This window comes from Eublepharis macularius, chromosome 1 (assembly GCF_028583425.1).
Source record: "Eublepharis macularius isolate TG4126 chromosome 1, MPM_Emac_v1.0, whole genome shotgun sequence".
Classification (NCBI taxonomy): domain Eukaryota; kingdom Metazoa; phylum Chordata; class Lepidosauria; order Squamata; family Eublepharidae; genus Eublepharis; species Eublepharis macularius.
In genome coordinates this window covers 117,717,456-117,742,972 of record NC_072790.1, presented here as the reverse complement: position 1 = coordinate 117,742,972, position 25,517 = coordinate 117,717,456, and the positions used below count along the sequence as shown (strand labels likewise).

The following is a 25,517-nucleotide window of genomic DNA, read 5'->3' as shown; positions in this document are numbered from 1 at the left end:
AATAAATTGTGATTAAACAGAAGTCTTTTGGCATTGGACACAAACACAGCCTGTTTGTGGTGCTCACGAACTTCTCTTAACCTTTCTTCTTCTCTTGCAACTTGACTGAAAACTTCCCACTTCACTTTGATACCCACGTTTGTGTGCCTGAGGCACAAACTGAGATTAGTCTGAGGTTTAGAATCCGGATGGAGAACAGTGTGACAAATTATCATTTCCTGTGATGCTTACTTTCAGGAATTACAATGGCTTGAATCTTGATCAGATCAGAAAGTTTTCAGTCAAACTGCATATACTATAAGAGGAGGGAGATACAAGTGGAGCACTGAGGAAGGTACAAGCAGACATGCTGTATTTGTGCTTACTGTTGGCAAACAAATTTCCATTCATTGTGATGTCTGAATAAAGCTAATGCCAAAATGACTAATCCATTATGTTAAATTCACCAATTATTGTTTTCTAGGACTATACATGTTCTCTGGAGACAGTACAGGGTTGATAATCATCTGGAATACTATTGTTAAAGGAAATTCTCACTCATCGATCCAACACTGGGGAATTGATAAGGTATATAGTGAGGTTTAATTAGCAAAGTAGTTTTTATGTAAGCAATGTATATTTGTATAAGACATCCAATCTTTTTAAAAAGTATTGAGTACTAGTGGAATCTTTTGGGCTTTTAAAAAATATTCATAATACCTAATAGCTGTGTGGAACTTTAAAGATCTTTGTGGCTGAATAACCCAACAGCTTTCACACACTGGCAAGAAAGGGTCAAATAAGTGGTTACATTTAACCTACATTTGTCTTTTACTTTCAATTTTTATATCACGTTTATATCAAAACGTCTTCTAGTGCCTGTGTGGTATAGTGGTTAATGTTGGATTAGGATTTGGGAAATTTATAGTTCTCCATGAAAAGTGACAGGTGACCTTGGGTAAGTCACACTCTCTCTTGTAGCCTAATTTATCTCACAAAATTCCTGTAAGGATAAAATTAGGGTAAAGAGAACTTCTGAGTTCCATGGAGGAAGGGAAGGATTAAAATGTACTAAAAAGACAAACCTATTCATGCATCCAAGGTTCCAAGATTCTTGTTTTCTAGTAACCTTGGATACAGGTTTGCTGACTAAGAATTAAATGCTTGCCTTTTAAAATGACTTCATTTTTATATATCTTATTTACTGTTTATTTTCTTTCCCTTTCTCTGTCTTTAGGTTGACTCAAGTATAAAACTCTTAAGTTATATTTTACTTTTACACACCAGGCACACTGAGTGTGCTCACAGAAAAATAATAGTTCTTGGTTATCAAGTGCTCTGAATTCACTGCATTTAATATTAGGAGGGGGGTGGTACCATTTGGAGCCCTATATACAGGAAAAATATATGGGCTTTGCCAGTTATAAGCACCTTTTCTTAGTAATTTATGTAATACAGAAGGGATCTCTCTCTCCTTGAAATATCAGGAGTATGGCATGGGTATTTTATCAGTTACGTATAATTTATTGGCCTGTACCTCTTCCAGGGAGTTAGAGGTGTGCTTTGTCTATGGAAGTCTCTTCCTTAGACCTGTTGATGTTCCCTTCAGTCATTAGGAGCAGGGAAAGATGATTTTAAGTTGTCAGCTCTCTGTTCAATTGTAAATGGAGCAAGCATTTTAACATGTTGATTTTTTTTAAAGTGTTGTATGATTTTATTAAGGTTTATTCTTGTTTTTATGTGCTTTGAATTGCATTAACGACAACAACAGCAACAATAACTGCACTTATATACTGCTCTTCTAGACAGATTAGTGCCTCACCCAGGGCAGTGAACAAGTTAGTGTTATTATTATCCCCATAATACAGCTGGGTAGCTGGGGCTGAGAGGCTTAACCAAGGCCACCTACTGAGCTCCTGGAAGTAATGGGATTCGAACCAGTAGAGTGCTGATTTGCAGCCGAACCACTTAACCGCTGAAAGTGACCTTTGTGCTTTTAAAGGAATAAAATAAGTGGATTGTACAGTATATGGCATTTATGTTTTCACGAGCTCTGGTGTCTTTATAGGAAATACAAGAAGATGATATTAAAGGGACACCAATCAATCATTTGGATGTGCATCCAAATGGAAGGCGATTATTAATCCATTCCAGAGATAGTTCTGTGAGAATTATGGATCTTCGAATGTAAGCATTTCAAAAGATCTTGACATTCAGAGTTTGGTTTTTAAGACTAATTTACTGTTTAGCTATAATGAGCCTTATTTTTCTTTTCATTTAAAACACACATACTTTAAAATGTTTAAATTGCTGCATCATTCCTGGGAAGTGGTAGAGGGGCCTTCTTGGACCTCTGGGATGCCCGTACCTCATTGACCTCAGAGTCAATCTAGATGCTTTACCTGTGGGAGGAGTAGGAGTTATACCTTTCTAATCCCAGTGACATCGGTGGATTTAGAAGTGTTTAACTTCATTTTAAGTATGCATTGTGGGCTGCTAGGAACAACTCTTACTGGCTTGGGGGGGGTGGAATCGGGTCAAAATTTTGGGAAATTTACTTACTTTTTAAAGCCACAACAACCTTCCCTTTCCCAATTTTAGCTTGGGAAAAAGTGAACGACGACTGAACTGGGGGTGTAAGATTTGAGACCATTGGCACCTTAGAGACCAACAAGATTTCTTGGGCATAAGTTTTCAAGAATCAGCCCCCTTCTTCAAATATCTTTTTCAGAACTGGGGATGTGGCTCAGTGGTAGAGTATCTGCTGTAAATGCAGAAGGGCTCAGGTTCCATCCACTGCAAGAAAACTGCTTCTGCTTTTCCTGCCAGCTGGTGGTTCTAAGCTGCATTCCAAGAAGCTGGACTCAGGCAGACACTGACATATAACTTAGTGGACTACAGGAAAAAGCCCAGTGTGGCACTTTGGGACACATTTCCACCTCTCCCGAAGGAGTAGAGAACCTGCAGCACCACTCCAGCTTTCTTTGCTATGCCACAGCAAGCTGGCCAAGACAAGTTTAAGTTTAATGTAGCTTTAATCAGTCATATTTATCTGTTCTCTCAGATAAATCTGTGTCACAATTCCCATAGAGGACCATCCTGTAGCACCAAGGTGTCCTCCTGCCCTGTTCTGGAATAATAGTTCACATCACAATAAGTTGAATTTCGTTTTATAATTGAAACTTTTGGATGAAGTGTCTAAAAAGAGGAAAGTGTCAGCTATGTTTGGAAAATGTTTGTTTTTTTCAGCCTTGCCACAAAGAAATATATTGGTGCAACAAATTATCGTGAGAAAATTTGCAGTACCTTAACACCATGTGGAACGTTTCTTTTTTCTGGAAGTGAAGATGGTATAGCATATGTCTGGAATTCAGAAACAGGTATGTGAGTTGATTATACAGCGGGAAATGGAATTAAGTCTTTCCTTTAGTGATCCTTTGAACATGGCTTAGATGTCTAGATGTGGAGGCCAACAAATTCTAATTTGCTCAGGTAGTTAGGAATTTGTATGAAACCCCAAAACGTTCTGTCCCAGTGGTACTCACTCTGCAGCTTATGGAGATCTGCATTCACTATTTACATTTGCAGTTACCATCAACCCCAAAGAGCTGCATTTACTTCCTTTCCTGGCCTGAGGTCTGCACCTCAGGGAGGTTTACTCATTCCTTCAGAGGCAGCTGTTTCAAGGTGGGAACCACTTGCCAACCACAAGCTCTACCAGGCCCAGTTTCCTGAAATGTGGGGCAGGTGACATATAGGGAAACAGTGCTCAGAAGAGCCACAGGTGGCATATCAAAGAATCACTTGTGGCTTCCAAGCCACCGAATATCTCTCCTCTATCCCACTCTGTGCATGAAGGGGGAAGAAGAAAGAAATGAAGGGGGCATGCAAGCACATTCCTCAATTCCTAACATGGCAAAACAGGAGTTTGTGTCGTAGCATGATACAGAAATGTACCTTCTGACTTCTGTTCATGGTTACTGATCCCCACTGGACCAAGAATCTACCCTTTTGATGTTTAAAATTTTTTTGTCTTCCCTTTATAATCTTGACATTATATGCTCGTGATGTTTCATTATATTGTTTGCTTACTAATTGGCATGTCCTGTATGATTTTTTTCCAAAAAATTCCATAGCACTAAAAATTGTTTCTTGCACTGTATTCTTGCTATTATTCTTGTCTTTTATTTGCTATGGAATTTCCTGGATATATGATTTCAAAATAAGTGATGTCTTTATAAAGACAGCTTGTGTGAGAGTGAGAGTGATATCCTTATTTTAGATTTCTAATTTGTTCCATATTCAGATGGGTAGTTGTGTTGGTCTGTAGTAGAAAAGCAAGATTCGGGTCCAGTAGCACCTTAAGGACCAACTTGATTTTCAGGGTATGAGCTTTTGAGAGTGAAAGCTCCCTTTTGGTTCTCACAGTTTCCTGACATCCAAGCAGTAATGGTTCCTTCTTAACTACACAAGTACTAGCAATACCATTGTCAGGACGTTAGTACTGGTATTATTAGTTTGGTGTAGTGGTTAAGAGTGTGGGACTCTAATCTGGGGAACCGGGTTTGATTCCTCATTCCTCCACTTGAAGCCAGCTGGGTGACCTTGGGTCAGTCACCGCTTCTTGGAGTTCTCTCAGCCCCCCCCCCCCCCTGCACAGGGTGATGTCGTGAGGATAATAATGACACTTTATAAACCGTTCTGAGTGGGCATTAAGTTGACCTGAAGGGCGACATATAAATAGAATGTTATTATTTATTGTTACTGAAAAAGTGTAAAAAGTCAGCAACTTGCAAAATTTGTTTTCTCAGTGAGTTGGACTTTTCCAATGATTGTGATCACAAGAATTGCTGCAACTTCTCCTGTATAAAGTACAGTTCAGAGTGACGTATGTTGCTGCTTGGGGGAAAAAAACAATGTAATTAATTTGCATTTGAAATGTAGTGAATTTATTGTATCTTAACAAAAACATAATGGGTAAAAGTTAGTGAGACTTAAAGTGCTTTTCAGTGCCTCTGCCATTGTTGGTATGCATGTCTAAAGAAGAAGTTAGTTATAAATGTGTGGGTCTCTGATGTGTGAAAAACAGGCAGTTTTTTATGTCTTTGTAATAGATTTATGCACTAGTTGATGACCATGCAGAAGGATACACGTGTCATTGTATTTCAGCTTCCTGTGCTTTGTTTTTTAAATTTTTTTTAATTAGAAGTAAAAAAAAAGCAATAACAATGGAAAGTGCATAGAACCTTATACAGATTGCATTAAGCTGCAATAGAAAAAATATAGATAATAGATTTAAGTTGCATAGGAAATATAAGCACAATATATAATAAAACTGAATACCATACTTTTGCAACTCAAACATTTTATATTCAGCATTATATTCAACCTATGAAAAGAATACTTGCTGCATTAATTTATTAGTTTACTTAGTATGTTAGTTTGACTATTTTAATATATGACAGAATTTCATCCAAACATGAGGAGGAAAAGGACATACAGAAAAACAGTAGTAAAGGAATGAAGCTAAGAGACCATAAAACAACTATTCTAGTTCATTAACATATATTTAAAAGCAAGATGATCTGGTAGTTAAATTCAGGATGAGTTGGTAGTTAAATTCAGATTGGAAAATAGTCTTTATTACTATAATGTTGAATCCTTTAAGTTATTCCTTATAGATATTTTATAGTCCCAAATTAATCCAGTGATCCAATATTCCAAACGTTACATCTTGGTTTCTTCTCAGAAAAGGAAAATGAAGATTATAGTGTCATATATTAAAGTCAAAGGGAGGAAGAAAACAGATAACGCCCGAAGCCTGCTACTTTCCCAGATGCAATTAAAATAGTTCTTACTTTTGATAGAAAGGTGGAGAGTTTTTTCACCAGATGTTCTAAACAGCAGAAGTAAAATGCAGTTCACAGTTCCTTTACAATTCCTTTACAGAAGGAGGTGATATTTTTTAAGCAATGATGATGATCCAAACAGGGAAAAAGAAAATAATCACTGTTCAAAGCTTCCTTTTAAAGAAGGTTGAAGAGAAAAATAGAAAGAAAAGCAGAGAGGTCCTTGCACAATAAGAAAAATATTTACAGTCTCTGGTCAACTTCCTTGGCATTCCAGCCACGTACGATTCTGCCTCTGCGAAGATGTTCTTGCATCTCCGAGGTCGGGGAGATTTCAACTCTTATTAAAGAGCCCCAAACTCTCCAGATCAGCTCGCTTGGGAGTCTCTTAGAGATAAAGAGACCAGTTTGGGTCGATACTTTCAACCCACCTGGCTATAAATAGCCCAGCAGACAGAATCAGCAGAGAGCCCACAGATGTGAGCCTCACTCAGCCGCCATCTTGAGAATTCTCCAGCTTCCTGTGCTTTGCAAGGCACCTATGATTTTGGTCTTAGATATAGCAGCAATGTGGTCACCGAATTAAAACCTTTTGTAGAAGCGTAGTGAGTGTAATTATGTAGCTTAAAAAGTAAAGTTTAACTATAAAAGGCTTAGGAGTAAAATACTGGTATTTGAGTATTTACTAGAGCAATGTAGAAATTGAATTAATGTCTAGAGGAAGTTGGTAGTTTATTGAAATAACAATAAAAAATGGAAGGAGACGATTTCTTTGAACTGCTGCAAGTATTGTTAAGTATCATATCACAGCACTGTGTTATTTGGTTAATTTAACATTCACACCGTGGTCCAGTTGTATTCTATTGTTTGTAGTATTAAGAAGCAAGCTGCTTCTGCCAGGTGCCACATGCTTTTGAAGTAAATACACTATGTGATTGAACCTGGGGCCTTAGCATACCAAGCATATATTCTGCTACTGATCCTTGGGGCTTCCTCAATACAGCTCTTCTGTATACTGAGAAATACTAATGTTTGTATGTTTGAATTGTGTGTTTGAATTATTCCTGTGCTGGCTTCCCTGGTAAAGTTCATAATCTTTTTTTAATCTTAAAATATTTATACCCTATGTTTCCTCTTGACTCAAGTTGGCATCAATTTAACAAAAAAAAATTAAAAATAACAGTTGCATTTGGAAATTTTAGATGCATTTGTTGATCATAGGAACTTTTGGAATGAGTTGCTGACAAACCAGCAATACAGATAGCAAAATATATAAAGTGCTGTCTATCACAACTTCTTTTCTTTTATAGGTGATCAGGTAGCAATGTATTCTGACCTTTCCTTCTCATCTCCCCTTCGTGATGTTGCCTTTCACCCACATGAGCATATGGTGTCATTTTGTGCCTTTGGTCAAAACCAGCCGATACTTGTGTACATTTATGATTATAAAGGTAATGTAAGAACACTTTATGTCTCTGTACTGTAATGTAAATACATCTTGAGAGCATTTTGACTTGTTTTAGGAAGATAACATCATAATGCTCCCTTTCCCTAAGAAAGTGACATGCAACAATCCTTGAATGTTATTTTCTTCTTGCTCTCAAACAAATTACAAACAAGTCTATGACCACCTCGCTTGCAGAAAATTAACAATAACAGCCTAAACAGTTACACCCTTCTGAGTCCATTGAAGTCAAAGCTCTTGGACAGAGAAGGTATAACTCTTCTTAGGACAGCACTGTCATACAACATTGTGACTAGATGCTGCTTGACATCACAATCAGCTTTGACTCTGAAAGAAACAGTTTATGGTTAAAAAAAACCTAAACCCATTAATTAACAGTGGAATGTGACTACCAGTCCTGTGTATATAAATTACTAAGCAAACCTAATGGCCTGCGCAAGGGTTTTGCGAAAGGTATTGCCTTACCTGCTTTGCTTGTATTTTGTCTGCAAACAATACAAGACTTCGCCTGCAATCCTTGCAGACAGCGCCCACCTTTTCAGAGCCTTGTTTCAGAAATAATGATATAAAACAGATTTAGGGACAACCTAAATGACTTCAGAACCAATAAAACATTAGAACAACTTTAGATGCAGTTAGACAATAGCAGAAAAAGGATAAAGGAGGTAATTGTCTCCTTCTTAGCAGTCTCTAATGGTAGATAAGTATTATTACAATTAAAATATAGCAAGTACATGTAGAGTTTACCATCCCCAGTTTTTAGGCATGAGTATGTCTTCCTTACCCTGAATTTAAGAATTTATATTCAGACGTGCCCTGGAGTGACCCTATCCCATGTGTTGATATAAATAAGGTGGTTTGCAATGCCAGCATGGAAAGGCAGAGGGGAACACTGCCCTTTGAGCCACATAAATCCTCTATAAAAGGCAGGGGGAGGAGAATTCACAATCCTTCTATAGCTGCATTGCTTGCATTGCCAGTGTGAAAAACTTCTGACTTGTTTCTGGTATAGATGTAGCCATATGGTGAGTCTTATGGAAGGTGAAGTGGAAGCTCTAACCTTCAGCTGCTACAATTATTCACAAACTGTTTATTCATATGCTCCTCCATGGTAGCTTCACTCATCCGAACAGGGTCTCTTGCAGGTGCCGGCCTGCACATGGGCGAAATCAACAGCAGCCCGTCCACGAGCTTTCTCTGTGGTGGCCCCTACCCTGTGGAGCTGCCTGCCTGAGGAGGTTAGGAGAGCCCCTACTCTCCTGGCTTTCTGCAAACGAAGCAAAACTGAATTATTCAAAAAGGCTTTCTACTCAGATAGGAGGGCTGGATTGTAGGGAGAGTGTCTCAGAGCGGAACTACAAGTGACAAAAGGCACAGGTTGGACACTTGTCAGCTTCCCTCAAGTTTTGATGGGAAATGTAGGCATCCTAGTCTTGCAGCTTGGCCCTCTGACTGCTGTCCAATGGACTTTTCAACTGTCACTTGTCCAACATTCCGCCAAGCTGCCTACATTTCCCATCAAAACTTGAGGGAAGCTGACAAGTGTCCAACCTGTGCCTTTTGTCACTTGTAGTTCCGCTCTCAGATGCTTCGCTAATGAGATAGGAACCATAGACTTCACCACTACTACTAATTCCTACTAATGCTGTGTCTTTGTAAACTTGTATCTATTTACCCTATGGCATTGTTTATGGAAGTGTTCTTGATATTGAATGTACTAATCTCACACTGTGTAATCTGCCTTGGGTCTCAGTGAAAAGGTGGACAATAAATAAATAAAAGGGGTCTCATTTTTTTTCTCATTTGTGGTATCTCATTTTCATCTAATAAAAAAGGAAATGGCTGGAAGTGCTTCATTGGCACCCAAACCCTCAGGCTGAAATTTCAAATTGATCTTCTTCCTAAATATTTATTAGTAAGGCTAGCTCTCCCTACATGCTCCAGTGTGGTAGCTCCGTTCCTCTGATCAAAGACAGTGCTAAAATGTAGGTAGATTCAGTCATCATTTGCCTAGACAAGCATTTTTTCTGCAGTGGCCCCTGTATTGTAGAATGGCCTTCCTGTGTCAGAAATCCTCCATGTTGGTAGCATTCCAGTGCCATTGTAAAGTGGTTATTCCAGAATGGCCTTCTGAGTTGATGGAGAATTACTTTAAGGGCTTAGCATAGTCATATATTGAATGCTCTCCAGACATTTGAATCTGTTTTAGTTTGTTGTATATGTAGGCTTTAAGTGGTCTTTGATCTATTCAGAAATGTATTTACAGTGATTTTTTAAAATTTGTCATGAATCCTTCTTTTTAGGAGAAAGGTAGATTTAAAATACCTGAAATAAAGAAGTGAAATTTAGTTCAATAACTACTAAGAATGTCTAGACATGAGCCTTGTATGATGTGTTAGTGTTACGCTTGGATATGGGAACCCCAGATTCAAATCTCTGCTTAGTCCTGCAGTACACAAGTTTCTGATTATCACTCTTTTTCATCCTAGCCTATTTTGGAAGTTTATAAAATTAAATTAATCTCTTTAGAGGAAGAGCAGGCTAAAACACAATGCATCTGGGCAGCAGTTCATTTTTAACTGAGGTGATGTTTTTATTTGAGAAAGAGCTGAACAGCCAGCAACATTAATGTCATCTTTTTTTCCATTTTTGTGTGTCAAAGTGTAGTTAAATGGTTCTTTATTTTCCTCTGTATGCATGCTTATGTGGGAGTAACACAGATTTTGGTAGAGCTGATCCTTAGTGCACTTTAGCTTGCTTCTGTCTCGGTCTGCCTGGAAGAAAGTGAACACGGTCGTAGCAGATGGGAAGTTTCTGGTTACTGGTTTGTATTAGTACATTGCCTATTGTGCCCAGGCTGTCTGCCTGGAAATGGAGAAGCAAAATGAATTTTTAAACTATTTTTCTGGTGTTACATATCCACAAACTAGTTCTTCTTGTGTCCTATGTGCATTAATGTTCTGTAAGGATTTCAGAAAGGTTTTATGAATCATTAACTTAGTTTTGTTCAATTTTTCCCCTCTACAGTTGCCCAGCAAGAAGCTGAACTAATAAAAGACTTCAGAGGACTACATTTATCAGCTTCACCTAGAGGTCCACACCTTCTTAGCAATTCTGCAGATAGTTCTATACAGAAAGATTCGACAATGCCTCAACCTGACCAATTTGCCAGCATTTCAAGAAGATCTGTGAGAATGCAAAAAGTTAAACAGAAACTGGATTCTGTCACAGTATGTTAAATTTTTTAACTATTGTTCAGTAATTGCTCTGCAGGAAGGGGAGGCAGAATTTGGATTTTATGCTTCTAATGCCTAATGTTGCAGTCCTTTGCAGAATTAGTCTGACCTAAGCAAACTAAAACCAGTAGGCTTAGTCTAGGATAATCCTGCACGGGATTGTATTGCGGATGTCTTGGCACCTTGAAGAGAACTTCTTTGTATACATTTTGCTGCTGGTTTAGATGGTCCTTCTTCAAGCACCATCCATGCTGTATTAGAATCACTGGTGCTTGAGGAAATCTGTGGCCCTGGACATATGGAACTTCATCACCAAATTGCACTATTGTTCTTCCAGAGGCAAGTGATAGCTTTCTGTTCAGTTACTTGAGCCAAGGATAAGTGCACATTTGGCAATTACTAGGATTGACTGATGCTCTTCTGTTGTTACTGATAAAATATGTTCCTGCTTATAAATGTTTGTGTCACAGTAAATTTGTTAGATTTGGAGTTGCCACAGGACTCTTGAGTGTTTTGTGGTCTACTCAGTCTTGATGAATTCTGTTGCATTCAGTATATATGTGAATAAACAAACATGTTAGATTTGAACCTATGTGAAACCTGGATATATTCTGCAACCATAATGACTTGATTCAGACATAGTGCGAAACTATGGGCTATTTTAACTATAGTTATTTTGTAAAACCAGGTTCCGGCTTGTAGATTCAGATCCTGGTCTGCCAAGACAAATACTGATTTCATCGCATTTTCCATTCGACCCACCTCCCTCTCCAAGCCATCTGATGTCCTCGCCTTCATTGTGGTGAGGATGGTGCTAGGGATCAAGCCAGGACTGAACTAGGATACATAATATGAAAGAATAGTTAGACTGTAGTTAATAAACGGACTTCAAACTATGGATTTAGACCATGATTTGACATACCATAACCAACCATAGTTAGTATAGTAGTTGTATTTGGGAAATAACGCTAATCATAGTTAGTTTTATTAAAACCTAGTTTTGTGTGATGTCTGTACTGTCACTGTGCATAATAGATGTGACTAACAGTGCAATCCTAAGCCCTGAGTCAGTGCCCCTGCCCACATGTTGACGTAAAAGTGATGCTGCTCCACTACTCCCTATAGACTTTTGCTGGAGAGCCACGCTGGCGCAGGAACTGGGCAAAGTGAGGCATGGCTGCTGTCAAGGGCACCTGCCCACTGTTACCCTGACAACCTTGCCCACACCAGCCAATGGTCGCACTGCTCCCCTGACAGGTGAATGAGGGGCGCAGCCAATGGGGAGGCTGCAATCCCTGCTGCCCACCAACACCCCCCATCAGAGAGCAGGCATCTCTGCCAGGAGGGAGGGGCAGAGGTTACACTGAAGGTGTAGACAGCGTACACACCGTCTCGCCCGTCCAACCCCCATTTTCGATGAGAGACAGGCTGGTGGCTGCAGCTCCGCATGCCAGCAAATCCCCCCGCTGCCCCCACCGTGAGAAACAGGTTCCCCCTCCTTGAAAAGTGGGACCAGAAAGGTGGCAGAAAGGTGGGATCAGTCCCAGATTGAAGAGGGTGGGTTCTTCAATGAGTGACAGGAATGACCATTGGAAACTATGGAAAAGGCCAGAAGGCCCATTGGAGGTGATGAGAGTGAAAATCGCCCGCAGACTTGTGGAGGCACCATTTGAACACATCACCACATCACAAAGATGCAAGAATGTGAGTTGGACCATGAGAGCTATGCTCCAGTCCTGGGGTGACGCTTCTCCAGAGTGGACTGATGGCCTACAGGAGCAGAGAAACTGCTCCAGGGGCTGTTGTCTACCCCCCCCCACACACACACACCGGATTTCCCCAAGCCCATCCTTGCCTCTGCAAATAGCGAAAGGGAGGGTGGCCCATCCTCCTGGAAGAGGAGCCCTGGAGATCCCAAGGTGTCGTTCCACATCCCCCACCTCCCAGCAGCAACCATTTCCCTTCCCCCGCATGCAGCGGTCATCTGCCTGGCTCAACAGATGCCAGCAGCTCCATCTGTCAGACAAAGAAAGTCGTCTGTGGTGCCCCCCTGCCAGACATTCATGGGCCACACTACAATTCCCACCCACTGCCTGAAGTTACATTGAGGGGGGGAGGGGGGCAGGGAAGCTGGATGCCCCAAGGCATCACCTGACACCTGTTCCTTCTGGCAGCAGAGCCTACCCCATCCATCCCAGCCCTGAGCCAGGAAACATTTGCAGAGATGTGTGAAAAGATATCCCAACTGGGAGTTGGGGGGGAGGGGTGCTACTGTTATTATCAGGAAGCAAGGAAGCAGACAGGCAGTTGTTTTTCAACACATATTTTATTAAACCGGAAAAGGTGAAGAGGTTCTCTGGGCATGTTTCCTGCCAATGTTCCTCAGCTGGAAATGGAGCAAAGGCAATTTACGCAGCAGTCAGAGCTGCAAAATCCATCCCTTGTCCTGCACTCGCATGGGTAAGTGTGAGATGTGGGCTGCTGTGGGAAACTGGTCCCTGAATGGCACTCAAGGAGAATCACTGAGGGCTGGAACAGCCATGCTTCTTGGTCTCTTGGATGAGTTGCAACTTGCCTGCAAGGGAAAGAGACATTTGTGGCAAGATACCCAGCCTTGTCTGAGCTCCAGCCCGGTCTGACACGTTCTGGAAGGGTGTCCATGGGTGAGAGCAGCTGTGGCAGCTCCAGTATCACAGGTCAAGCCCACAACCAGATGATGCCTGACCCTCTGGTGAGAAAGCACTGTGCATCGGAATGGTCTTATCCTGTGAGGGAGAAATTCAAGGGACTGAGCACCCTTCATCAACAGGGAGTTACGAACACCCTGCCAACCTGGCCTGCAGCTGCACTTCCTCCTCTGCCAGGAGAGGCCTCAGTTGAGGGAGTCTGAACAAAGCCCCCAAATGGCGCCCCGAATGGCTGCATCGAGCAGTTTTCTGGGCAGCTGTCTCCGTGGCAAGCAGCCACTGCGGCCAAGCCCCCCACCGGTGAGCCTCACTTGCAGAGGCTGGCATTTGGGAGGGTTCAGGTGAGGAGGGCAGCTGGCACAAATCAGTGAGCCATGGTAGCCGCCACGCCACCTCCTTCTTACATGTCAGTGCTCCCTCACCCTTTCTGGAACTGGGACTCCAGAGTCAGATAACCTGCAAGGGGACTTAGGTGGTTGTTGTTAGTCAGACATTCTGGACTTTGCTCTTCTTCCTTTGAGCGAGTGCAAAGTGCTCCAATTTTCCACTAAGTCTCCCCTGTGCACTCATGACCTGCCACCATGTGTATCCACTCTCCTGCCTTGCACACAAAGTCCCTGCGGCCAGAGGCTGCTGGGCAAAGCCTCCAGCCGCTGTACACTTACCTGAGTTCATGAGCGGCGCAGCTGGAGGTTATGTAGGGTGTGTGGGAAGTCAATTGGGCACGAGGAGGGGGGCTCGCCCACCTCGGAAGCGCATGCAGATTGTTCCCCATGGTAGGGGCCAGGCGGGGCCAGGCACCAGGAAGATGGCCCAAGTTTTCCTGTTCAATGGGTGCCTATGAGCTACACCTTTTTTTGTGGTGTAACTTTCCGCCACTGCAGGAGGTGTTCCCAGGCCTGGAGCAGCTTTGGAAGTCGACTAACTCACAGCCCGCACCTCACCCAACCCCCTCCACCACCGGCGTGGGACCTTGCACTGCACTTAACGCCTCTGCCCGGCCACCAAGCGTGCCCGCCAGCAGCAACCCATCTATGGTAGTATGCCTCAGGTGGCCAGCGGCAGATGGGGGGTTATGCCCACATAAGTGCCATTTACGCCAATGCAAGCCTTAGTTCTCTCTAGAGATAGGCACGAACAGAAAAAAAAATAACATGATGTTCGTTGTTCGTTGCTATCCACGAACAGGAACTCACGAACATTTACGAACATGACCTGTTCACAAACATGTTCGTGGTTGGATGTTCGTGGGGGCCAGCAGGCTCTCCTCCAGCCATCATCCAAGTTTGGTCAAGATCCCTACCACACCACTCCCAGAAACCTGACCTGAGCAGGCAGCAGGAAAGGTACCAATAATAAATAATAGCTTGGCCCCAGAGCCTGCCAGCAGCCCTGGAACCTGAGGGTGGGTAGATCCCTACCACACCACTCCTAGAAACCCTACCTGAGCAGGCAGCAGGAAAGGTGCCAATAATAAATAATAGCTTGGCCCCAGAGCCTGGCAGCAGCACTGGAACCTGAAGGGGTAGATCCCTATCTCACCACACAAAAAAAACTGAAGCTCCAATGCACTCTCCCTGTCTCTCTCTCAAAATGCCAACAGCAGCTGTCTCCCACTCCACTGTCTGCTGAAACTGAAAGCCAGAGCTGGGAGCACGGTGCCTTTTATAACCAGAAGTCCCATAGAGCAAAACAGGAGATCTGTGGTTGGCAGTCAGAACCGCCTAACAGGGTTTGGAGGGATAGGATTGGTGTTCCCATGGCTACAGAAGACCCCCCCTCCCCCCTGCTCTTTGCTCCCTTGTAACAAATTTGGAGATCCACACTTGGAAGGAAGACCTGCCTATCAAGCTAAATTGGACTTAGACTGGGGTTTGCAGGACAACAGCAGGAGTTCAGACAGAGGTCAGACAATCCCTGCCTACGTTTCCAAGGGAATTGACTGCAGGTGCCAGATTGTCTGGCTTGACAAACGGCTGACAAACGCAACAAACGAGGCTTGCAATGACCAATTGTCGGTTTAGAATGGGGCTTCATGAACAGCTTGTTCACGAATATCAGATTGGGCTATTCGTGACCTTTTTTTGTTTGTATTCCTGTTCGTGCCCATCTCTAGTTCTCTCCCTGCGCGCTTTCCACACCTTTCCTTAGGATTGCACAGATGCAAAAGGAAGTCATGTTTATACAGAAGCCGTGAGCAGTTGACATACTGGGTATAATTATTTATCTAAATATCTGTATCCAAAAAGGATAGAGGAACTTACACTACATATCATTATATTAATTTGTCCTTGGAACAAACCTGTAAATAAAGGAGGCTGAAAAGTAAGTGAGCTGAGTAGAGCCATCTGGAGAGCTTCATGGATGAATATGGACTTTCCCAAAAACATTGTGAATGTACTGCCATCCTTACTTTTCAATAAAATATTTGTAAGTGTAATAATTATAGGCATGACTAACCAGTCATTCAATTACTACTACTATACCATTGATAAAGCAACTATAACTTTTTTATCTAATCACCATTTGTCTGAAGAGTCCATATTACCTGATTCTCTGAACCTCCAGTGTGACTTCAGAGACCTACATTTATAGTGCAATCCTAAATAGAGTTACACTGTTCTAAATCCATTGAAGTTGATAGATTTACAAGGGTTTTAACTTTTTTGCGTAGTGCTGTTAAATATGGACTTCAAATGGTAAACCTTCTCAAAGCTGTATTGTCGAAGGCTTTCACAGCCGGAGAACGATGGTTGTTGTGGATTTTCCGGGCTGTATAGCTGTGGTCTTGGCGTTGTAGTTCCTGACGTTTCGCCAGCAGCTGTGGCTGGCATCTTCAGAGGTGTAGCACCAAAAGACAGAGATCTCTCAGTGTCACAGTGTGGAAAAGAAGTTGGAAGGTAATTTATATCTACTCAGGAAGGTAGGGTTGGGCTGAGTCATCCTCACCTCTGCAGGAGTATACCGCATACCCTGCAGCTGTGGACAAGTTTACATCGGGACCACACAGCGTAGCATCCAGACAAGAATAAAAGAACATGAAAGCAGACTTGGCCATCCAGAAAAATCAGCAGTGGATGAACATAGCCTAACTCAAACAGGACACAGTATCCTATTCCAGGACACTAAAATACTGGACAACACTTCCAACTACTTCGTCAGATTGCACAGGGAAGCCATTGAAATTCATAAGCATAAGCACAATTTCAACAGGAAAGAAGAGACCTTAAGAATGAATAGAACATGGTTTCCAGTCCTGAAAAACACCAGGCTAACAAAATACTCTATACCCAACAATAGCCCTGCAGAGAAGATTAGCATATCAAGCACCAATCCATATGCAAAAGAACCTCCTCAGGATACAGTGAAGCCTCCCTCCGTTAGCATTCCACACCCTGGGAAACTCTTACAGGATGACTCAGCCCAACCCTACCTTCCTGAGTAGATATAAATTACCTTCCAACTTCTTTTCCACACTGTGACACTGAGAGATCTCTGTCTTTTGGTGCTACACCTCTGAAGATGCCAGCCACAGCTGCTGGCGAAACGTCAGGAACTACAACGCCAAGACCAAGGCTATACAGCCCGGAAAATCTACAACAACCTTCTCAAAGCTAATCCACTAGTTTCTTGTTAGACAAAAAGGAAGAAGCCCTATAGTCTTCTGCCACTTCCCACATTCTTACAAGTTCCTTTAAAAATACAAGTACAGCACCTTAGAATTGGCCCTAACATAACACAATTCTGCTGTCACTTAAAGTGGAATAGGAAAGATTAATTAGTATTAGAGATTACAAGAGTACAATAATTGAATTTCATGTTTCTTAAAAATAATTTGGGCATGCTTGTTCATTAAAGAACACATGACAAAAAAGTTCATACACATTTAAAAGAAAGCAATAAAAGGATGTGTGTGCACAACTTAAGTGTTTCATCTGAGATCAATATTATTTATGATGAAAAAGCTTTATGTATATGTAAATATTGTTATTACTAGAGGCAAAACATAGACATGAAAACAGTATGCTGTTGAAAGAAAATACCAAAAATGTTTCAGAATTAAATGAAGATCTGTGCAAAACTTAAATGAAAACACATAATTGCAATTTTTGGCATGGCTTATAAATAACGTTTTTATACTATGCTTCCTGCAAGCATATGCAATTGTGTTATCTTTTAGAACTGAATATAGTCATATTCATCTGCAGAAATATTTCTAGATTTACAAAACAGTTGTAGGAATAACCATTTGCATTAATTTGACATAGTTTGCTTATATTTGGGTTCAATACATTTAAGTTCTTTGGTTTTTCATATTTCCCTGCTCTCTTTAACTTTGTACCAATTATTTTCTTCATCTTTAGAATAGTTTAAATATATTTGGCTGTTTAATGCTCTCTATTTACCTTATGTTTACTCTTTTTATGTTAGTGGTGATAAAGTTAAATAAAACCTTTTAAAAGTCAGTATTCAATTCCTCTGATTTTCTTAACAGTTTCCAAGTTATTTGCAGTCTTGGTACTAGTACTTAGCTTCTAGAAAAAGAAATATCGAGAGTTAAGTTTGGAAATGTCATCCTCTGACATGGAAATCCATTCTCCCTAGTTGACTGTAGTTACTGAGTAGGGACATCCACTCTGTACCTGCTTAGGGCCTTTCTTAAAAACTGAAGTTCCAGGATTGAGGTCAGGGCTTCCAAAGAAAAGTCTGAGTAAGCACTGGCTGATATTAAACTCTAATGGAAAAATCGAAACAAATTGATTCAAAACTATGATTCTGACCTGGGTTCTTTGTTGAGATTAAACTGAAATTATTTTCTCCGGTGGTCCTAGGAGTGGGGCAGTCCTTACTTTTGGGGGGATATAGCTCCTCCTCTCCAAAGGCAGGGTCAGTCAGCTGATTTTGATCCTGGGGGGAGGGGCTTGTCTCTGGAATCACCAGACTTTCTGGCTCTGCCATCTGTGCAGGACATCTTCAGCAGTGCTCTGCACAGCGATCCCATTGAAGAAGAAACTGCCAGAGATGAGCCGGGCATTGTGGCACGCGCCTGTAATCCCAGTACTCAGGGAGGCCAAGGCCACAGGCAGTGCAGAGCTCCCATGGGAAGGGAAAGGCCCTACTGCCCTACCCCACCCCCATTTCACTCAGAGCGACAGTGAGCAATAGAATCGGAGGTCCCTAGATTCTCCTAGGTTCCATAGCCACAACTGAAAAACTTCACCAAGATTCCCCACCTTCGGGCTGGGAGGAACCCCCCTCGGATGGCCAGAGGGTGCGGTGTTTGAGTCTGTGGTAGCCTGTCCATGGCCTCGACATCCCAACCACTTGCTGATGCAGCTGTCCACATTACCCCCACACCCCATCCACTATTCAACCCCCTCATGTGTCCCCTCAAAAATCACCTATATCGTTGTGGAGATGGATTCTGCTGGTGAAAGGCTTCCTTCTCGGCCACCCCATTGGGGAGATGGATTCTAACTGTTGTGGCAATTCCCACCCAGGGTCTGTTTCCACATTAAAAGGCTTTTCCTTTCTGGCTCCCAGGCTCCCCATCCCTTGCCCGCCCCATTGGGAAGATTTCTTTTCCCCCAAGATCTCCTTCCTGCCAGGATTAACCTCCTCTCATAGATTGTCTCTGTCCTCCTGTCCTTTGAAAGAATATTCCGGTCTCCCCAAGAACATCTCTTTGACTGTCCCCTCAATGAGTACTTCTGTCCCCATTCCAGCCCCAGAGCAGTTTCCACTCTAGGGGCCGTCATTCCATTCTCAGAGGAAGATTCTCTAACTTCATCCCACATTTTCATTGCAACTTTTGATGCTGCAATGTATTTCATTGGAGCCAATGCAAGTCAATTCGCATTCGTGGCTCCCATTATCTCTAATGGAACTTTCCTGGGGGCACCCACTTTGGGGGTCTATAACTCAGACATCCGAAATCTAATTTCACCGAACTTGGAGGGTGGCAGGAGGAGAGCCTGCAGAAGACTCCCTGTGAGTTTGGCATTTCTGACTGTCCAGGGGGGTGTTCTATGGCCTCCAGAATTGAGGAAGTGATTAACTGCAAGAACCATGAAAGTTCGTGATTCATGAAACATGATGAACCACGAACTGCCACAAACCGATATTTTCCCAGTTCGTACCCATTTCTAGTCAGTTCTCTTCTGCTGATGTGACTGTTGATTCCTGAAGGAGATGGATGCATCTTAGTCTGGTATCTCAGCTTTCACTGATCTGCCTTAAGTGACTCTGCTAGGAGTTCAGACTTTTGACCAAGTCTAAACTCCTGATGGTATTGCTTTCATTTCACTGACACACTCAGACCCCCTCACCACATTAAGGTGAGCATCCAATAATCCACTTGTCCAAGTTTAAAATAAGAGTGGTGGTGTCTATGAAAGGTGTGAGCCAAGGGAAATTAGTGCTGTTCTCTCATCGCCCTCCTGTGTTCTGCTTGAAGCATATTTTCTTCAATATAGAAAAGTAAGCCAGGTTGAGAAACAAACTGCTGCAAGGTAAGGTACAGGAGGGGGCAAGACTCCTCTCACTTGAACACCTATTTTGCAAAAGCCCAAACCTCCTCCCACCCCTGTTTGAGGACCCTGGAAAGGAAAGGAAAAGTAGGCATGTGCTAATTTGTGTATCTAAAAAGAGTTGATGAAGATACTAATTTATACATCAATATAATCTGTTTTTGCTCTCTCTTTAGAAGGAACAGTACTTGAAAACATGGTACTATATGCATATTTTTGTGTATAAGGTCTGTTGTTTGATTGTGTCTCCTTCTTAGTATTTTGCTACATAGAACAGTGAACATACATGGAGGCATAGAATTATGTGAATAGAAGTGTTCTTGTCATTCAGACAATAATTTCCTTGTAGCACCTGTTAAATACTTCTCACTGATTTGGATTGTTTTTTCATATTTAGAGTACAGGATGTAAAACGTTACTAGACTGGGTTCCCACAGGTTTACTGTCTGAGGGGACTGATTGGCTCTCTAGTCAAATGTAGATACTTATGAAATGTATTTTACTAGAAAGATATTCATTATAGTGTGACATAATTTAGTCATATTGGCAGCCACTCTAATTCCAAGAATTGTATAGATTATTTCTGCTAACTCCGAAGTAGCTCAAGAGTCAATATGTTGTATCCTTTCTTTTAGCAAAAATCTCTGGTAGACAGATTTTCCCAGGTTCCCCTTTCCACCAGCAGCTCCTTTTGTCCTTCAGAAACATGAAGTCACACAGTCCATATGGACAAAATACCATGCAGGTCAGGGATGGTAGTGAGGAAATAAACACCATCTGTAAGGTTTCAGGCCCCATATTGCCCATGGGAATGTCCAGTGAGAAGGAGTACTGTAACAAGGCAGAGTTATGAAGAAAGATGCAAGAAAATTTGCTTTTTGAAGAACAAGCAATTTGTATTGTGCATAAAGTGTGTGTGTGCATAAAGTGTGAGTAGATGGAAATATGAAAGGCATATAAAAACCTTCCTTTACATTTCTGGGTTGCAGTGTCTTCCAGTGTGTTTGTTGATTGACCAGCAAGAGTGACCGGACCCTACTGAGTCCATTGGAATTTTTTACTTTGCCTACAGTGGAGCTAGATTGCCCATAGTTATGCAATAAGTAGTCATAGAAAAAGCTGCTGAGTTAGTTTGGCTGCCAGACAGAAACCTTTTCTGTAACAGCTATGTACTGTTTAACTGGTTTATAATTTCCCCTATGAAGAATGCAGATCTTCAAAATGTGTCAGGAATTTTAGAATTCCAAAACCAATTTTCCCCTACTAAATTATTTTCTTGCACCAGTTGTCTCTGGCCTTTTCATGTGGTTATTTTTATGGGGACAAGTCATGATGACTCATAAAACTGCAAAAAATATTATATACAGTAAAAGCTTAGGTTTCCATGCAATATTTTTATACTGTTTTTATATTGAAATAGTTTTGCATGGGCAACTACTCTAATATTGAAAAAAAGAGAAGACAGATTTTCTCATAGCTAACTATTGTCAGCTTCATAGTTAGACAAAAAAAAATCATGAATTAAGTATTGCTGTTTGTTCAAGAATAGTATGTCCTAAAGGCATAAAACTTCAAAAAGAAGCCTAAAAACTAAAGGCCAAGGTACAGTGCTGACTTTGCCACCTAATTTGACTTGCAAGCTAAAATATGGAAATTTGGATTTACTAAGCTGAAAAGGTTACAGCTCTGAATTATAAGGGGGGAAATAGAGAAAATGCTATCTGGTTGGGTCTTGAGCTATTTTTTAAAATTATTTTTTGTGTGCAATTCACTTTTTGCATGAAAATTGGGCACACTGAAAATGAATATTTGCATAATTTACATAGAGCTGCTATAATGCAAAAAGAGAATGCAAAGCAGCTTTGTTTAAACTTGGCAGAAATGTGTGGGATTCTCTTTATCTGTTTTTTTTAAACATGGTTTTTTTTGTACACGTAGCTTTTACTCAACCCAGGCTTTGTAGTAAACTGTCTTTGATAGAGCTGTGGCTTTTTTACCTTTTTTTTTTTTTTTGCATTAAGCAAGCAACGTGTGTTATGAAAAAATGAGTTGATTGGTGTTGGCTATCTTAGCCAACCTTTTCTTGTTGTTGAAAAGGTGTTTAGCAATTCTTTCCCACAGCCTGCATTTCAGAAATAATTGCTTAACTTTAATTGTTCCATAGGTGGTGGTATTGCATGCTAGCCTATTAAATGAAAGCAGAGAAAAAGGAAAGGTCAGTTTATTTTTAAATGATGGTATCAGAATACATACCTCAAATTTAGGTAATCACTAGCTATATCTACATTTGGATTTTCTGTCTGTTTAATCATGCAGATTGATATCTAATAAGTAATACTGAAGATCTTAACTGACTGTATCCAAAGACCACATTACATAAGCAAAAGGCATTTACACACACAGAGGTATCAGGGTATGCTGATTTCCATCTGTCTTCAACCTACCATATTCCTTGAAACCATGCTCCAGAGTGCCATGGCACTTTCCAGAGTGGATTTTCAAGGGGCTCAGTGATGCATATGGGCGGGCGGGGGGTGGTATTTGACAACTTCCCTCTACAGGCTTCAGCTCATATACTGGGATCTTTGGATATAAGCCATACCTTAAATTGGGCTGTAAAGTTTTATCAAGAAAACAAGTGGCTTTAAAGTCCTATTATGAACTCAATTTATATCGTGCGTGAGTACAGGAGGCCCTCATCTTAAATCACCTCCCTTCCTCTCCCCCAAGGTCCTTCTGAGAGAAAGGGGTACTTTTCTTTTTCCCACATGGAGTTAGTTGTGAGGAAGTGAGCTCCTATGTCAGAATGTCACAGCAACAGAAGATCTGAAAAAGGATAAGAGGTAAGGGAATTAAACAAATATGCAAGTTCAGCAACAGGATGAGGTAGTCATTGACAGTAGACCCTTTTCCTTACAGTTGTAGATAATTGAATAGCTCCCAGTAAATACTTTCATTCAAGACATTAAAAAAAATAGACCAGTCACAAACCAGTAAAAACCGTGTAGGAAAATGTGAACTAGCCAGCATTTTGTATGAGTTACAGATGTATGCTAGGGTGTATCCTGATTCTTAGGTAACAAATTTATGTCCTTGTAACTAAGTTTACTGACTTGAAGAGACTGGCAGTGCAGTCCTAAGAAGAGTTACTCCAGTCTAAGCCCATTGAAATCAATGGGCTTAGACTAGGGTAATTATATATTGTCGAAGGCTTTCACGGCCAGAGAACGTTAGGTGTTGTGGGTTTTCCGGGCTGTATTGCCGTGGTCTTGGCATTGTAGTTCCTGATGTTTTGCCAGCAGCTGTGACTGGCATCTTCAGAGGTGTAGCACCGAAAGACAGAATTCTCTCAGTGTCAGTGTGGAGAAATGTTAGCAGGTAATTTATATCTACTCAGGAAGGTGGGTTTGGGCTGAGTCATCCTGTAAGAGTTTCCCAGGTTTTGTCATGCTAATGGGGGAAGCTTCACTGTATCCTGAGGAGGTTCTTTTGCATGTCTTATCTGTAGGGCTAATGTAAGATGTCAGGTATTTTGTTAGTCTGGTGTTTTTCAGGACTGGAAACCATGCCCTCTTCATTCATAAACTCTCATCTTTCCTGTTGAAATTGTGCTTATGCTTATGAATTTCAATGGCTTCCCTGTACAGTCTGACAAAGTAGTTGGAGGTGTTCCAGTATTTTAGTGTCCTGAAATAAGACACTGTGTCCTGTTTGAATTAGGCTATGTTCAGCCACTGCTGATTTTTCAGGTTGGCCAAGTCTGCAATGTCTTTCATGTTCTTTTATTCTTGTCTGGATGCTATGCTGTGTGGTCCCAATGTAAACTTGTCCATAGTTGCAGGATATGCAGTATTTTCCTGCAGAGGTGAGGGAGTCTCTACTGTCCTTTGCTGATCGTAGCATCTGTTGTATTTTTCCGGTGGGTCTGAATACTGTTTGTAGGTTGTGCTTTTTCATAAGTTTTCACATCTGATCAGTGATTCCTTTGATATATGGCAAAAACACTTTTCCTATGTTTTTCCTTAGTTTTATCCTTGGTTTAATCTCTCTTCTGATTTCATTTCTGGAGTAGCCATTTGAAGTGCGTGTGTCAGACTATGGAATCCCAGTTATCTAGAGTTCGTCTCCCCCCTCTGCAAGAAGCACAAGGTTTCTTGGTTTCAAAGGCTTATTGGAAGAATATGCTCAGGATACAGGTGTCCACAATCCAAGGGCTTGAGGCTCTTGGCTGAACAAAAGCTTTGTTGATAATGACACATAAAATGTAAGTAACAACACTTCAAACACCCATTCCCAGCCTCTCCCCTTAGTCCTGTCTGCGAAGGCATGAGAATCTGGAGACAGCAAGGTCGTCGGCCGGAACGGGCTGATAAGGGTTCTTCTCTCCCATGGATATATGCGGCCTGGGCACCACCTGGGCCTAGAGGGAGGAAAGCTAAACAACTACAGATTATAGCAGGACAAAATGGCGTGACTCTGGCTAGAGGTCTGACAAGAATACTGACACTCTGACAGTGTGGTTTAGATGATTAATTTCCTCATTGAGAAAGTGCGGTTCACTTATCTATCTTGCATGGTCTACTGTTTTTATTTTGCCTCTTGTCTGTCGAGGGTGGTGATTGGAGTTTTTGTGTAAGTAAGTGAGTTGCTTTCCTGTAGACCTTGTGACCTAATTGAAAGTTTTCTTTGCGGATGACCAAAGTATCTAGAAATGGGAGTTTATCCTCGATTTCTTTTTCCATGGCGAATTGTATGTTCAGGTGGATATTGTTGAGATGGTTTAAAAACTCCATCAGTTCTTCCTCAGCGTGGCTCACCATGGCTATGTTAGGCTGAACATAGCCTAACTCAAACAGGACACAGTATCTTATTCCAGGACACTAAAATACTGGACAACACATCCAACTACTTTGTCAGACTGCACAGGGAAGCCATTGAAGTTCATAACCATAAGCACAATTTCAACAGGAAAGAAGTTTACGAATGAAGAGGGCATGGTTTCCAGTCCTGAAAAACACCAGACTAACAAAATACCTGGCATCTTACAATAGCCCTACAGATAAGATTAGCATATCAACCACCAATCCATATGCAAAAGAACCTCCTCAGGATACAGTGAAGCTTCCCCCATTAGCATGACAAAACCTGGGAAACTCTTACAGGATGACTCAGCCCAAACCCACCTTCCTGAGTATATATAAATTACCTGCTAACATTTTCTCCACACATTGACACTGAGAGAATTCTGTCTTTCGGTGCTACACCTCTGAAGATGCCAGTCACAGCTGCTGGCGAAACATCAGGAACTACAATGCCAAGACCATGGCCATACAGCCTGGAAAATCTACAACAACTAACTAGAGTAACTGTTCTTAGGATTGTACTGTGAGAGGGGCAGACGATATATAGATGAGACTTTCAGGAATCTGCTAGCAGTTGCCATAACAACAACAACTCTGTTGGGGAGAATGAAAGTGTTGGGGTAGAATATCATATCCTCTCATACTGAGGAGATAGTGGGATAATGGATCCTTAGGAACATATATGGAACTGTGACAGGCTTCTCAACTTCACTGTAACTTGCTGCCTAGGGAGTAATTCATAAAACATCTCTTTGGCTTTAATCCTAGAATATCAGGGTCAACCTGCAGTTATTTTTTTTAAAGAAATTAAAGTATGAATGAAACAGAGAGAAACTATTAAATCAAAGTCTGCCTGAAGATGCCTACTGTTATAGAAAGGAGCTAGTATGAGAACCTTTACTGCTGCAT

At 41.5% G+C, this 25,517-nt stretch overlaps 1 protein-coding gene across 4 annotated transcripts in view; it reads left to right on the top strand.

Annotated features, from left to right (window-relative positions):
- The window catches only part of AHI1 (Abelson helper integration site 1), a 181,670-nt gene that overhangs the window by 67,618 nt on the left and 88,535 nt on the right, over positions 1–25,517 (top strand). For 3 of the 4 annotated variants that reach the window (XR_008597506.1, XM_054986316.1, XM_054986328.1), the window contains exons 14-18: positions 464–567; positions 2,048–2,166; positions 3,229–3,359; positions 7,139–7,279; positions 10,321–10,523. Coding sequence is in view for 2 of the 4 variants with exons in the window: in XM_054986316.1 (XP_054842291.1) it covers positions 464–567; positions 2,048–2,166; positions 3,229–3,359; positions 7,139–7,279; positions 10,321–10,523 (698 nt within the window). In the remaining 2 variants the exon portion in view is untranslated. Of the gene's footprint in view, positions 1–463; positions 568–2,047; positions 2,167–3,228; positions 3,360–7,138; positions 7,280–10,320; positions 10,524–22,476; positions 22,590–25,517 lie in introns of all 4 variants that reach the window. The other variant, XR_008597507.1, reaches the window with a different exon arrangement.